The sequence below is a fragment of the Anas acuta genome, chromosome 2 (genome assembly GCF_963932015.1).
Source record: "Anas acuta chromosome 2, bAnaAcu1.1, whole genome shotgun sequence".
Classification (NCBI taxonomy): Eukaryota; Metazoa; Chordata; class Aves; order Anseriformes; family Anatidae; genus Anas; species Anas acuta.
Window position 1 is genome coordinate 121208180 of NC_088980.1, and position 16448 is coordinate 121224627.

At 38.0% G+C, this 16448-nt stretch overlaps 1 protein-coding gene across 3 annotated transcripts in view; it reads left to right on the plus strand.

The window, feature by feature from the left end:
- The window catches only part of NKAIN3 (sodium/potassium transporting ATPase interacting 3), a 372388-nt gene extending 359630 nt beyond the window's left edge, over window positions 1-12758 (plus strand). For 2 of the 3 annotated variants that reach the window (XM_068671972.1, XM_068671971.1), the window contains exon 6: window positions 11751-12758. Coding sequence is in view for 2 of the 3 variants with exons in the window: in XM_068671971.1 (XP_068528072.1) it covers window positions 11751-11764 (14 nt within the window). In the remaining variant the exon portion in view is untranslated. Of the gene's footprint in view, window positions 1-7887; window positions 7972-11750 lie in introns of all 3 variants that reach the window. The other variant, XM_068671970.1, reaches the window with a different exon arrangement.
- Window positions 12759-16448: the final 3690 nt, after the last annotated feature.

Here is a 16448-nt window from a genome sequence, read left to right on the forward strand (position 1 = left end):
ATGACATGAACTTTCTTCTATGCACAGAAATCCAAAAGAAATTCCAATACAGAAACTCCAAATGTCACAAGTGTTTTGAAAAGCACTGCTTTATGCCAAGTATTTGATTTGTAAATACTTTGCTCTAGGAAGTTTATCTTTAATTATTCAGTAGAATTGAACAGGTTATACATTATATAAGGGGACATTAATTTTGCATACTAAAATGTCTGTGTCTTGTAGTTAAGGTTAGAAACAGCAGCTGAGATATTCTTAGATATACAATAATCAGGAAGACTTAGATGTTGTCTTAAAGTAAATATTTGGACCATACTGACAAATAACTGGAGCAAACAGGAATTGGTATGTATACAAAGAACAAAACCCAGAAATAGAGCCATGTGGGGCTCAACTGACAGGGAAAAAAAAAATAAGAAAAAGAAAAATTAATAATAAAGGAATGAAACACCTAACTTGTGAATTAGCAATGAACTCTAAATGGAATAAATCAATTCCAGTTGGTCCTAGCATCTGTACTAAACATTTTTAAAAGAGGTGTGTAGTTTCTGGCACCAAACTCAGCAGCAATATAAAGCCACACTAATACATAACATATCTTTCTGAATCAAACTACCAAAAAAGATCAAAGCATATCTTCAAAAAGCAAATTCAGAGTTCTGTCTCTTCTAAGTCAGCTTGGACACATTTATTGTGAAGATCGTGTGTTAGGAGATGGGATTGAAGTTGTAGCAGCCTTCTATATTTAAGTCTTTATTCTTGACTATTCTGCCAGTTTAGAGGACTGACTGGGTATGCATAGCAAAACCTCATTGGCATTGTCTCTGTCTTGTTACTATATGAACTTAATTAGTAGGTGTAGTTTCTGGGTATTTATCATCTTCTGTGCATGGATTATTTTCCTCTACCAGCTTAATTTGTATAAATGCAGTATGGTAACATTAATGGTAAGAAAAAGAGAGATTACATACAAGGAAGAAATTCTTCACTCAGAGTGTGGTGAGGCACTGGAACAGGTTACCCAGAGAAGTTGTTGTGTTCAAGTGTTCAAGTCTAGGCTGGATGGGGCTTTGGGGAACCTGATCTAGTGGGAGGTGTTCCTGCCCATAGCAAGGATTTGGATCTGGGTGATCTTTAATGTCCCTTCCAACTCAAACCATTCTATTGAAAAAAATAATAATAAAAATCCCAGAGCATTCTGCTTCAAAGGAGATTAAATTAGAAAGGGTGCCAGAGAGGAAAAAATTAATAATTAGTGAAATCGAGTGAGCTAAGATTTTCTAATTTTCTTACTGTAGGAAAAAGACTATAATGACATATAAATTCTATATGGAAAATACTTGTACCAAGTTTATTATCACCCATATTGAAAGGAATAAGAAGTTACAAATAGGAATCATTTGTAACTTTCTTTGGTCATAGGCAGAAAGAAAGCTACCATTCACTTTCTTTGAAACAATCTTATTTTAGAACTAGCAATAACACCTTTAAATACAGGCCTTGGGGGAAGAAGGGAGGGAGGGGGAAGCTTTACTTGTTTGAAGTGGTTTTAGATATATTTTCCATATGATTTTTTTCCACAAATAAATGACAAGTTATTTAGACATTAGTCATTAGTCAAGTATTTTAGTCATCAAGACAAAATTTAAGAAAAATGAGGAACAGAATAGTGACCTATATAGGAAGAAAATGCATCTCCAGAAATATTTCATTAGGACAGCCTGGCAGAAGAATAATATAAGCTGTAGTCATGCAGACATGTATGGGATGTCTGATGCCCAAGCTGATTTGATTTGCTAAATAGATGAACCTTTGATATGTATTTAGAAAGAATACAGTAAAACATTTTAAACCAAAATCGAAAACTAGTTCTCAACAACTCAAGCTTCAAGTATGGATTTGCAGATAGCACATCATGAAAAAATGGTGTTTGTTTAAGCCTAAAAGAAAGAATCCCTACATATTTGCTGCTTTTTCTGGTTCTGTATTAGTGTTAAGTACTCGAGATACGTATTTTTTTCTATAGACCTTATGGGTGATGACCATACTCTACCAGGAACTTTTACCCTGTAATGGGCGTGAGTCCTTAATGACTTGAAAGTGATAGATAAATATTTCCTTTAAGAAAATACATGTAATCAGGCAGCCTGCCTTTTACCTTCAATAGTGGGTTTAAATAGCTGCCAAAGACATGGCATGGAAAATGTTTTGGAAAGATTTTTTTCAGACTCAGGACTGGGGAAACTGGGATGAGAAGGTTTGAGCCACCTTCACCTCCTAACATCTTTGATGTTTTTCAAACTTCTTTCATCTTATTGGGCAGCTGCATCCTTAGAGAATAAAAAATCTGAACATCTGATATGAATATCTTGGTTGTCAAAACACTAATAAAATTAGAAGAGAGTTCAGTAGCAGAGACCATAGTTAAGATTTCCATACCGGTTTAAGGCAGCTTGTGAGAGTGTTTCCTTCAGTGCAGTCCTGCAGAGAAGTGTGGTGATGAGAGTAGGGCTCACGTTTTAAAATGTGGGGCAGTTTTAAAAGGTGAAGACTAAAAGGAAAATTTGGTGCCAAATCATAATAATTAGAGTGGAACCATGAAATATTCCCCTTCCAGCTTCTGGTTATAAAAGTTTATGCAAGAGGTTGTTTCTCAGTAGTTTGCTACCACTTCTTCCTGTCTTCATCTTATTACTATCTTCTAATACTTCACAGAGAATATCATCACAGTGGCACATTATTACTGATGTGTCTTTTTCTTCCTTTCTTAATTGTCTTGTACATGTTTTCCCTCCTTTAGACCTCTCCATAAATAAGAAGCTATTCCGGGTATCCTGCAAAGCAATGTGTGAGTCTTCTGCCACATGACTAGAGGCTCAGCTACTCAGATGTAATATGAAGTCTGATAGTATTGGCTCCCAACAGATACCTGGATCAATCTGAGTAGTTCAGATATAAGAACAGTGTATCTTTTGACGAAACTGAAAAAGTGGAGACCTAATGGGAAAACAAACAAACAAACCAAACCCACAGATGCTTATCTGGAAAGTTTATATATGCTCCAAGTGCAAACATTGGCAAGTCTAAATTTTGGACTTCATGCATGTAGCACCGACTTAACATCAGTTCCCCATTTTTTACTTCTTTGTCATAGGCTTTGGCTCCTTGTCTTACTACTTGTCATTTCAACTGGTTACAACCACCCCAGCTATATACTTTTCTTAATGAATGTGATTGCATTACTATATTGCCATTCAAAAAAATCTTAGCACAGTGGGAAAAAATGCAATGCAAAATAGTATTTGGAGCCCCATTGATTAAGAAAATCTTCTGTACATAAAAGCATACAGGCAAGTAGCTTCTAGCCTGCCACTCTGCAACAGGGGACAGATGAAGGTGCTATCCACTCCAGCCATCATTTTGAGGGCTTATCCTGATTTATAAAATGGAGAGGCAAACATCAAGAGAATCTAATCTATTTCAGCACAAGAAGTTGCAACTTTTACTAAGATTTATGCTATCTGCATATCACTGCTCTGTTCATACCCTGCACCTTCCTCCAGACACACTTAGGATGTGCCAGCTTTGAAAGGAGAAATTAGTAATATACCTATAAGTATTCCTATATACCTATAGGCTGACAAGCTCTGGCAGCTGTTTGCACAGGGCCTGCTAGCAGGTCAGTGGGATACTGCCAGAGAAGCTGAATTACAGATGAGAGGGTAGCAAAGGAGAAGGGATTTTTTCAGATGTCTGATTCTTCTCTGCTACCTTCAAAAGAAGAGGAAATTTTTGGCATATGGGTGAATGCACTGCATTAATAGTAGTGAGGCATACCTAAATGTCATCCTTCTACAAAAGAATAACCCTCAGAATTACTGATGACAGTGGATACACCTTCTTCAGCTAGCAGCATGTTGCACTTCTCTCACTCAGACAGATTATGACAACTATTCCTCTGATATGGCCCATGAGTGAATGAACATCATTTTAATGGACTACCCACAGTGGGCAGCCAGCACAAATTTGCACTTCCAAGCCCAGCAGGTAGTGAACTCTAAAAGAACATTTCACACTGGCCATTAAGCATCCAGCATGACCACAAAACTGAGGTGACACAAGGAGAGAAAAATTCCCTGGGAATATGGATCATGTTTTGCAGCCAGCTGCAGATAAAATAACCAGTTTCTGCTGTAACCTGCTATTATCTGTGGGGTGCTAAAAAATCCTCTCCCTAGGATTTTAAGTTACTCTCTGCATGAATGTAGTTAATGACCGGACTCCATGGGGTGTTTCTTGTTTAGTGACTGAATATCTCTACTGATGACATGTTGCTTTAAAAAAAAAAATAATAATAAAGCACAGAACTATAGAACTGTATAGAAAATGATTTTATTTTTCATTGAACTTCCAGTTCTATGCAGCTTTCTGAAGTTAATTTTTGTAATCCTAAAACTGTATGGCAGGTATTATCCATAATCCATTAGTCAGGAATAAACAAAATCAGTTATTCAATATCAGCCCTAAACTAATGTTTTCCCCTTGGGAAACCTATACAAATGTTATTGCTCTTTACTTTTTCCCAATTAAACATGCATGCATCTCTTTAGATGTATGCATCCTAAAATTTCAGTCAATGTAAAGTTTCATTTAACAGCCCTCCGCAGTCTTAGTCCTGGCAGTCTTCTAGATATAAATGCTGAAAATATCAGGTAAAATCAGAGAGAATTTTTAGAATGAAAAGTAACTTAATTCAAATAACTGATGATGATTCTTCATATTAAAGAGCTATCAGCCATAAAATAGAGTGCATAATAGAGAATGGCACATTCCATTGTCTTGTATGATAGAGCAGCTTCTTGCTTTGAGAATTATCTTCACATGAATTTTAAGTCAAACTTCAGCTTTAGTACTATATAATATGTCTTTCATTGCAAAATAAAAAGCCTCAGCTAAACGGATTTGAACAGCTCATCTCAAAACTTTTCTGATGGTGCTATTAAATATGTTTTCTTTGTCAGACAAAGACACATCTATGTTGCCAATCATTAATACATACCGACTTCATGTCTTTCTCCAAGAAACCTGCTTGTAGAACTAGTTATTTTAAATTCTCTCCCTGCTTACAGTTGCAGATTATGTTGGTGATTGCTGAGAGGAATGATGTGTAGTTCTGAAGTGGTGAATTATCTCAAAAGCATACTTGCTAACTCTTTCTATCATATCCTCAGGGGAAAAAAAATCCTCTTCAGAGAGCAGGGAAAACTAAGGTGTATAAATAACCACACACACACATAAATAATAATAAAAAAAGAATCTATTACCACAGACACGATTTCTTCCAAAAATGAACCAGTAATGTTTTGCATTATACATCTAGATATTTTATAAATCAGTTTTTACAAGAGTATATCTGCAAATGTATCTCTTGGTCCCATTAGTGCTTAGAGCAATTTTGACTTTTGGTGTTTTATTTTGTTATAGCGTTCTGAAGGGGGGCTGCAACATGAAAGAAAAGCAGTATAAAGAGAAGGTGAAAATAGGTTGGGTCTGACACTCAGACTGGGCTAGCTGGTGAGCATAATGTCCTGTTCAAGCAGTTTTAAGAAAATACTCTTGCAGCTGAGGGGATGCTGCATGACTGAAATACATCAAGTTCAGTTTTCATCTAAGCTACTCCTTTTCTGGGCTCAAGAGGAGAGGCAATTAAAATCAGCAGCACCACTTCCACAGATTTTGCAGGACATTTCATCAGTCCTTCAGTCTCTAAACCTCATTTCTCCATCCCCCTCAGCCTCAATGAGCACTCTTTCTCTGTTTGCCTTGTACATGCAGTGCTGGGAAAGGGGCTGTTTCATATTAGATGCTATGGTGGTTTTATTCAACTAGACAGCTGAGCTCCAGCACAACCACTTTCTCACCCATCATCCTCAAAGGGAAACGGGGGGAAGATACGATGGAAGGGGCTCCAGGGTTGAGATAAGGACAGGGAGATCGCTCAACAATTATCATTACAGGCAAAATTGACTCAGCATAGGGAGATTAATCTAATTTATTACCTATTACTAACAAGCTAGAACAGTGAGAAAAAAGCAAGCTAAAACCACCTCCCCCCCTGCTGCTCTCTTCCACCTCCTATCCCCGAGAGGTGCAGGGGAATGGGGAATGGGGGCTGCAGACTGCCCCTGATGCTTTGTCTCCACCGCTCCTTCATGGTCACTCTCTGCCCCTGCTCCACGTGGATGCCGTCCTTCCCGAACTGAGCCTGTGGGGGCTGCCCACAGGCAGCAGCTCTTCCAGAACTGCTCCCACACAGCTCCGTACTATGGGGTCCATCCCTCAGGAGCAAGCTGCTCCAGTATGGGTCCCCCACGGGTGGGCGGCAGCTCCCCCCAGACCCCTGCTCCTGCGTGGGCTCCTCTCCACGGGCTGCAGCTCCGGCCCCGGGCCTGCTTCTGCAGGGGCTCTCCATGGGCCACAGCCTCCTCCAGGCCACATCCACCTGCTCCACCGGGGACTCCTCTACGGGCCACGGGCTGCTCCATGTGGGACCCATGGGCTGCAGGGGGACAGCCTGCTCCACCAGGGGCCTCTCCACAGGCCACAGGGGAGCTGCTGCTGCATGCCTGGAGCAGCTCCTGCTCTCCTGCTGCACTGACCTGGGGAGCTGCAGGGCTGGTTCTCACCACTCTCCCATCTGCTGTTGCACACCAGTTTTTTTGTTTTTCTTTTCCCTTTCTTAAATCTGCTTTCCCAGAGGCCCAACCAACATCGCTCACTATCTCAGCTGTGGCCAGCAGCAGATCTGTTGTGGAGCTGGCTCCGATCTGACATGGGGCAGCTGCTGGGCTCTGCTCATAGAAGCCACCCCTATAGGCCCCCCCTACCAAAACCTTGCCACATAAACCTAGTATAGGTCCTCATACAGTGATTAACATGATGAGGACATAAATTCAGTTTAGGACTTATAAATGTGTTTGTGTATAAACAAATAAAGGCAGTTGCCTTTCATGTGACCAAAGAATCCTAATGTGATGTGATTGTCAGCTCTACATTGCTTCTGTAAGAAGCCCTCCTAAATCATCAGAAAAATCATCTTCATCCCAAACTTGCTTTTAGATTTCTGTGGTAGCTTGGAACTGTGTCTTCTTGAAGCAGTTGAAAATCTTACCAAGAGTAGCAAGATACAAGATTTAGGCTAAAGCATTGTAATTTAAAAATCATTATGACCGTAAAGGGAACCAAAAACTGATCAAGGGCAGATATCCCCACATAGCTTATGACAGAAATGTTGAAAGAAATTGGAAGGATTCTGAAAAGACTTACTGTCCCCCCAAATTCAGAGAAGATTCTGCTGCTTCTTCACATCGACCTGTTACCTATTTATTCTCAACTCAGTGGGCTCATTGGTTTGTCTTGTTTCCTTACATTCATGAGAGTCCATTGGTTTATGAAAATTGGGGAGAAATTAGGTTCATGAACTAAATAGTTTCCACCACTAAATTTCTAAACACTTCAAAAGGAGCAGAATCTGAATTATGAAATTTTTGCTGAGATTGCTCTTGAAACAAGAAGCTAAATTATTCCACAGTAGTTTTTATCTACGTACTCTTCAGATATGTGAATAAGCATGTGTGCTGAAAGAAGCATGCATGTTTGGTCAGACAGCTGGTGCCTTGTCCAGCCTGGCACAGTGCTATGTGGACGTTGTAGATGACAGACCACAGAGCCTTCTGGAAGACACTTCCACAGTATTTTTACTTGTTTATTTCTGTTATGCAAACCTGTGCATGTGTTTACTATTTTTTTAATATAATTTGTCCATACTTATTTTTCAGTTGACATACTTTCATTTCCATTTGTTCATTTCTGGCACTGTTGTATTTTCAGTTGATTTCATAGGCGGACTTGACACATACTCCTACCGACAGCCCCCCCAGGAGCATGTTGAGTTAAAGCCTGTAAAGCCTGTAGGTAAGGTTCTGGTCCTATGGACCACATTAATCCTTCTAACTGGACTGAAAGCTAACTTTCTCCTGAAATAATTTTGGCATGAGGTTACTAATAATTTTACTTCAATTAGAACTTAACTAAAAAATAATCCACATAAAACATGTTAGTAAGGACACTTTGTCATTGATGATGACATTGATGATCTGCTAAAACAAGGATTAGTAAATATCACCACGTCTGCTGTGACATGCCTTGGCTTAACACAAGGAGAGGCTTGCAGTAAAGGATGGAATTGTTTCCTGCTGACTTTTCAGCAAAAAGAGAGCTAGTTTATGGCTCTTGCTTCATAAATCTTAATGGGATTAACCCATTTATAGAAAAACAGAACTTTCTAGCTACTTGAAAACAAATGCTTGCTGAAAAAATCTGTAGAGTTTCATTGAAGCTTCATTATCTCTGTTGTCAGTTAAGATACTGGAAGAAAAAATGTTTGCTGAAAAACTGCTAGTTGGCTTAAAATCTATCTGTAGAGTTTCATTGAAACTTCATTATCTCTTTGTTATCAGTTATGAAAATCACAGTTTTTATAGAGTCCTTCTATGAAGTACTCCCTGCTACCTAATGAATTAATTTGGATACATATCTGTTCATTTTACATGTATATGAAATATAGTGTTAGCAGTACATATATTTTGGCAGAAGCTAAGATAAATTTAAATAGATGATATTTCATAGTGTTACTGGTAAAACAGAAGATGTTCATTTGGAGATCTTCTTAGATATTTGTAAGTAGTTGCCTCGATGCTTTCCATCTTTAAATTTATCTTTGGGCCTTTCGTGCATCTTAAATGCAGCACAAAACCCAAGTGCAGCTAACTGACTGAACTTGATCTAATGACTTACTATATTTTACTTATCACTTAAGAGAATTAAAATGAGTTTGAAGGTCTTTCTTGGTGTATGTATGGTTACATGTTCTAGGAGTTTTAATTTAAAGACAGTTGCTAACAAAATGCTTTGAGTGGGCACTTGACACCTGAACTCTGCTTGAGACTTTGCTAATATTTGCATGTTTTGTAAATACATTTTACACATGCTGCAGCTTTCAGTTTGCAGGAAAAAAAAAAATATTCAAATTTAGTGAGTAAAAATTGTAGGATTATGAAAGCCAAGAAAAGAGAAAAGTCCTATTTCAGTGTGATAGTACATGTTAGAACAGGAAGAAATATCACATTAAAACAACAACAAGAACAAGAACAAGAACAACAACAAATAATGAGGAGTTTGACATGATAATAAGTATACTCTCTGTGTTGGAATATGTATTTTCAGTAATATTTCTCTAGGTCCTGGCTTTACTGCATTTTATATAGGAAAGATGATGGCAGAAAGGAGGTTTGACCATTCTTAATATGATGCTTGAGAATGAAAATATGAAATTGGTATCTGGGAAGAAGAAAGCCACAGCTACAACATTTACACCTCTCCATAAACAATTTTAATCTCTAAAGCTGTGTTGAGGTTAGTTTTAAAACAGTTGTTGAGCAAACTCAGTGTAACTAAAGGAGAAAAAAAAAAATCAGGAAGTATTTATATATACATTCCTGTAAAATCTGTTCATTTATGTTAAAAAAAAAAAAAAAGAGAGAATTTTTTCTTTGTTAGCAGATTTAGGTTAAATAGCTTGGAGGATATGGGGAATGTTGGTGAGCTTTTTATACTGGAAAATGAGTAGCGTCTTCCCATTTCCTATGGATAGGTATTCTTGTACAGTTGGAAGGATCTTATCTGGCTTCTTTATGGCTGCTAGAAGTATAAAACTGTAAAACAAATAAACAAATTACATTGTATTTTCTTCTTTATTGATGTTATGTTTTTAGGCACTGAAAGCTACAGAAAGCATCTTTACTCAAGCAAGGAGGAAAAATAATATGAGTGATCAAAGTCTGACTTAAATTGCTGGAAACCATTTGAACAGTCAGAGGATTGTGACAGAAATTTGCAGATGCTTATCCGTCTGCAGCACATCAGCCTCCCTGAGTTCTTTTAAGAAGTTAATTGCTATCAATATCAGTTATATGTAGTCTGAAAATCCATAGTATCCCTAAGAAATGTGACTGCTGATATCCAGTGAAAAACTCCATTTCTATTCACTGAGAAGTGAACATGAATAATGCCTGTTAAATACATTAAAAGCCTTAATAAAGGTTATAGATCTTTTGCTATCTTCACCATTTTACTCATGGGAAAGATTAGTGTGATGCTCTTTATAGAGAAAAGCTTGGCTATATACCCCGCTTTCTCATCCCTTTCATGTCCCTTCTTTCATTCATAAATTAACTAAAAATAAGACATTGAAAAAAAAAAAAAAAAGGCTCTGTGGCCTCATTGAATGTATGTAGAAGACATTCTCTGTTTTTATTGAGTGCCCATACTCAGTATGATACCTGCTTGGTGCTACAATAATTGCTAATCATTAACAAGTCTAAGAGTCATTTTCCTTTTCATCTCTGAGTATACATGTAGATTAAATTTGAATCTGTGCTCACAGGGAATATTTTTAAACACAAATATGAACAACCATAGCATGTCTGCTGTCAGTTCTGCCTATAACTCCATTAGGCCATTGGACTAGCAGAAGGAGAATCTTTGCCCTGAACCATGCAGTTTCAATTAAAATGTGGCGGGAGGGACAACAGAGGGAGTGGAAAAAGATTGTCAAGTTCTTGGGACTGAAACACATGGGCATTAAAGAAGACTGTTGTATTTTCATTTGTTTCAAGCACAATATCTAAAGCCAGGTCACCTAGTAGTAATTAAAATTGCTTCCACTGCTAGATGTAAAATAGAGAAGTATAGAGATACAAAATCAAAACAAAACAGAATGTTGCATTTTAATTTCATTGTTTTGTTTTGTTTCATTATGATTACTAATGATTTGAAGAAATTAAAAATGTTGCATTTTGGTTTGCACTTGGGTTTCCTATTGCTATTGCTGTTAGTATCTGGCTGCAGAAGTTAAACTTTACATGTCCACCATTACTGCTGGGATGAGTAGATCTGATTCATTGCTACTATACTTTTGGGTAGCCTTGTCTGGACAGACACTGAACCCCTAATTCCAAAGAAGACAGACCGCTTCTAGAGATGTTCTTAGCTTCTGCTTGTGGGATTGATGCAGTGCCTGAGAAACGGCCAATGGAAAGGCTACCGCTCTATGATGGGTCTGTGTGATCCTGCCCTGTTTGTATCTTCTCCTGAGAGCCTAGCCACCATGAAATCACTATGAAAAGCCACCACAGATTTTCCAAAATTATCCAAGTGAACACAGCTTACAGGCAGACACTAATATACATAGATTCATCAGGCAGGTGACTGTGATGAAGACTGTAAATGTGTGAGTCCAGCTGAAACGTACATTTGTAATCAGATGAGAATTCTATAACCTGGTGAATATACATCTTAACGCTGTTAAAATTCTGAAAATAATTTATTATTATGTGAGCTTCAGGCATTTTTCATCACCTCCTGTATTTTTCCCAAAATGTTTTTGTTTTTGTTTTTGTTTTTGTTTTTGCTTTTGTGGTATGCATGGTGCAAAGCTACCACTTTGTAATCAGCCTTTCATTTTTGACCTTTTATCTGTGTCTTACAGCCAGGGAAATTAGTTTCTAGAGGTGTTTTATCCACTTGTTCATTAGTTACTAACCTGTCAGCTGCTGTGAACGTACATCTCACAAATAAGAAGATGTACTGAACAGGTTTTCATTTGTAAGTAATTCATATATTCTGTTTTATAGGTCGAAGTAAGTAATGAGCATTGACTCAAGACTTCTGCTGTTGTAGCTGAAGAAACAGATTTTAGAAGAAAAGACCAACCTTGTGACTCATCCTTCTGGAAGAAACCCACCATCCGTTTCTCACGGCATGTGGATTGTTCTTCCCACAGGCTCAGTGTCATTATCAGCATTGTTATTTGGTAGATCCTTGTAGATTATCTGGAATTTTTGAATGATTTACTTATATGGACACTTGTAAATTGTAAATTTTTTCTTTTTTAATTTTAATATTTTTACAACAGTTAGTGTTGAGGCATTAAAACAAAACCTGTGAAAACTAAGAGAAGGATGCATCTTCCTCAAGGAAGACAGTATTTTTTAACTGACAGAATCATACTGTGCCTGGTCAAGATTGTATCAGTAAACAGTGATTTTGACTCCAAAACATCCAGCATGAGTCAAACCCTAACAGTGTAAAAGAGATCATTTCAATGCTGTATTTAAAATCCACAATGTCCACTCCTTGTATTTTCTTAACTGCTGTATGCAGTAGGAATTGATTTATGACTCTTCTTAGCCAGATGTTCCAGCACTAATGTACTCATCTCATTATTGCAATTCATATATGGCTCCTTCTCCTTCCCTAATCTCTTTTTTCCTGAGCCCATCAACAATAGCATCTCTAATTTGAGAAGTAGAATGACCACTCTTTGGATGTCAGTATCTAGGAACCTTTAAGTCCAGGGCTCTTTAGGTGTCTGGGTTTTGCACATTTTTAAACTCTTTTCCTCCCTTCTCCCAGGAAGAAGCCAAGCATGAATGTACAGTATAAGGCACCAACTGCAGCCTTAGAAGCCTCTGGGGACTAACTTTTTTCTTAATTTAAAAGTAAACAAGCAAACCTGAAAATGTGTATAAAAATTTGTAAAGTTACTTGTAAATACTTCTAGACAAAGAACATGTATGTAACTCTGTGGTATTTTGTTTTCTATTATGTCACCACTAGCATAAAGTGATACACAAAAGCTACTTTCTTTGGGCAACTGGTAGTCTTTTTACCAGAATTCTGTGTTTCTTTTTTCTTAATTGCTATTTAAAATAGTGTGCATAGTTGTATACACCAGAGAGTTATGTCTCTCCACAGAGCGTATGTGCCTCAGCATCAGCATAAATTCATCAGGGTTTTGGGGCATTTGTGCTTTCTCATTTTGTGGTTTCTTTGGTGGGATTGTTAGGAAGGACATTCCTTTCAATATGTATATCTCCACCTCTCAAATAGGAGCTGAACTAAGGGCCTTTGTAAATGTCCTAAATAGTATTCAGTTGGTAATTTCTGGTCCAACAGCATTCAGATTCTCAGTTTCCAGTCTTCTCTTGAAGGATGCATCCCCTGTCTTTTCCAGTCTGAGCAGATGTGAAGTAGATGAAGGCTTGTCTTGATTCTTTCCCTTATAAAGTCTATCTGTGTTATTCGTTGATATGAACTAATGAGAATGTTAATAAATATAACAGAGGCAGAGTCTATTATTTTTAGGTGACAATGCTCTAGTGGTGCATGCACCTGTTTCCCAGTTAGCTGAACCAAAGACATTATCATCTTTGGAGAAAACACTGTCTGAACACAGGTTAACCTTCCCTGAAATCAAGTACGAATTTGTTAAGACAAAGTGAACAGAAACGACAACTGAATAAAACTCTTTCTTAGTGTTCCTAGGGTTAGATATACCTCAAACAGTATGTGTGTGTAAAATCAGACTGTGCCAAAACCAGGAATGTACATGAAGATAATGTCCCCTTGTACTTATACCTTCCCTCATACATGATGTTCTCATATATTCGAGAATACTGCAAATGACATGGCTTGCTTCATCTTGAATACTTATCTTAGCATTGAAAAAAATAGGTATTTATCACAAAACTAATATAAATGATACCATTTTTGAGGCATTATGAAGAAGATAACAGTGAGAATTGCTTTATAGTTGTAATATTTGAATAAGGCAAAAACATTTTTATCTACTTGAGTAATACTTTACTTCTGCTTAGCACAACAGATTATTTTGTTTCTTTCTATGATGCCTTAAACAGTGACAATGTCTATCCAGCCAGTGCCTGTAGCCTTCTGTGTTTGAAATGGCTCCAGGATTTCAGAGACTGGTATCTCTGAGCACTGTTCAGCAGTTTCCATGTTTTACCTCTCAATTTCAGAGTCCATGATGTGGGCATCTAGCACAGATTCCTATGATCAAAGCAGTTCCCATTTGGGTTTTACATTTCAACACTAATTTCATGGCATTAATTATGATGGGCTGGCAGATTAAAGGCTTCCAACCGAACACACTGCTACTCTCAGGACCAAAGGGAAGAAAGGAAAGGAGCACTACATCCTAGTCAGTTGCAGATTCTCCTCCAGAAGATAATATACTCTGTTCTGGCAGAGCTTTGGAAACATATATTAATTTTCAACCAAGACAGAAACATCTGCTGGACCATATTTTACAAATTTGATTGAATGTACCTCTTTTATGCCTTTCTGTGGAACCTTCAGATTTTCAGCTTTCTAATGAAGAACTGTGGACATGCCACAAAAATTCTGCAAAGACAGAACCAACTGCTCTTTCATCTAAGATATTGATCACTTTTTATCTGGGGAACACAAACTACTACATTCCAAATAAGCTTAAAATCTTGGAATCGTTACCTATACAGCAAGTCTGCCATCTGTCTCATTTAATGAACAGAACAAACCTGATTGAGAGGAATTTGTCTTCATTAGAACAAACTAAAACTCACACTGCAATGCTGAGGAAAACTGTCATTCTTTTCTAAATTAAGACACAAAATAGTACCAAGTAATCTGTACATGTTGGAAAAAAATATTGAGAATAATAAATGGACTTGAATGTTAATTGCTGTGTCCTCCAATACAGTATACATATCGGGTAACATTTTGGTAGGGAGTCATGCAACACATACTTTCAGTAAGGTGTTAGGTGAGTCACAGAACAGCCAACTACATAGGAAATAAATGTCAGCTTTCTAAATATGCTTGGATAGTTTTGTTAAGCTTAACTGTAACATGCAGTTTCAGGAAATGACTAAATTTCTACTGCAAAGGAGAATTTGCCAACAATCCTCAAATTTCAGAGCAGATTATCAGTTGGTATAAACTTTCTTGGCAGCATTAATAACTCATATTGTAACAGTTTAAAACTGCTGAAGATCTGTCCTTCAGCCTTCTACACCTTTTTCTATTCCCCAAGTTTCTGCTTAATTCAAGTTTTACAGAGAATCAGATTTGAAACAGTGCTTTGACTGATAGCAGAACTAGAGATGTGACTGCAGAAAGATGGTGTTACACATTCACTAAGGGCTGAGCCAGGTACAAGCAGTGTTTTTTTGTTTGTTTGTTTGTTTTTTGTTTTGTTTTGTTTTGTTTTTAAAGAATATGGTTTTTCAGGACCTGAAACTGGAATTGTATAAAGAAATATTTATGAATAGATATTTGTATGAGTGACATACAGTGATTACGTATCAGAATTCCTGGTGTTGCTGGAGGTATTATTGATTGGGCCGATGATCCCAGCTTTTCCATAGTGATGTTTGACTCAAAAAATTGAAATTAATGCATTTTTTGAAAATCACTTATGATCCCAAATTGCTCTCTAAAATTGAACACTTTATTACCTGGATTTGGTGAAGGGTCTTTACAGTGCTAGGATATGACACTAACTACTCTAAACAATTTCCAGTGGAGCTATATGAGTTAAAACCATGGAAATTATGCCTGTTTTTATTTAACACCTGCTTTCTTTCAGCAGTACAATAGAGCCTGTTAAGAAGACAGTATTTACAGAATCACAGAATTGTCTAGGTTGGAAGAGACCTCAAGATCATCGAGTCCAACCTCTGACCTAACACTAACAAGTCCTCCACTAAACCATATCACTAAGTTCAACATCTAAACATCTTTTAAAGACCTCCAGGGATGGTGACTCCACCACTTCCCTGGGCAGCCCATTCCAATGCCTCACAACCCTCTCAGTAAAGAAGTTCTTCCTAATACCCAACCTAAAACACCCCTGGTGAAACTTTAGCCCATTCCCCCTCGTCCTGTCACCAGGCACATGGAAGAATAGACCAATCCCCGACTCACTACAGCCTCCTTTAATGCACTTATAAAGAGCGATAAGGTCGCCCCTAAGCCTCCTTTCCTCCAGGCTGAACAAACCCAGCTCCCTTAGCCACTCCTCATAAGACTTGTTCTCCAGACCCCTCAACAGCTTCGTCGCCCTTCTCTGGACTCACTCAAGCACCTCGATGTCATTGTAGCGAGGGGCCCAATACTGAACACAGTACTTGAGGTGCAGCCTCACCAGAGCTGAGTGCAGGGGGACAATCACTTCCCTAGACATGCTGGCCACACTGCTTCTTATGCAAGCCAGGATGCTGTTGGCCTTCTTCGCCACCTGAGTACACTGCTGGCTCATATTCAGCCAACTATCAACCAATACTCCCAGGTCCTTCTCTGCCAGGCAGCTCTCCAACCACTCATCTCCCAGACTGTAGCTCGGCTTGAGGTTATTGCGCCCCAGGTGCAGGACCTGGCACTTGGCCTTGTTGAACTTCATACAGTTGACCTCAGCCCATCGGTGCAGCCTATCCAGATCCTCCTGCAGAGCCTTCTTACCCTCAAGCAGATCGACACACGCACCTAAC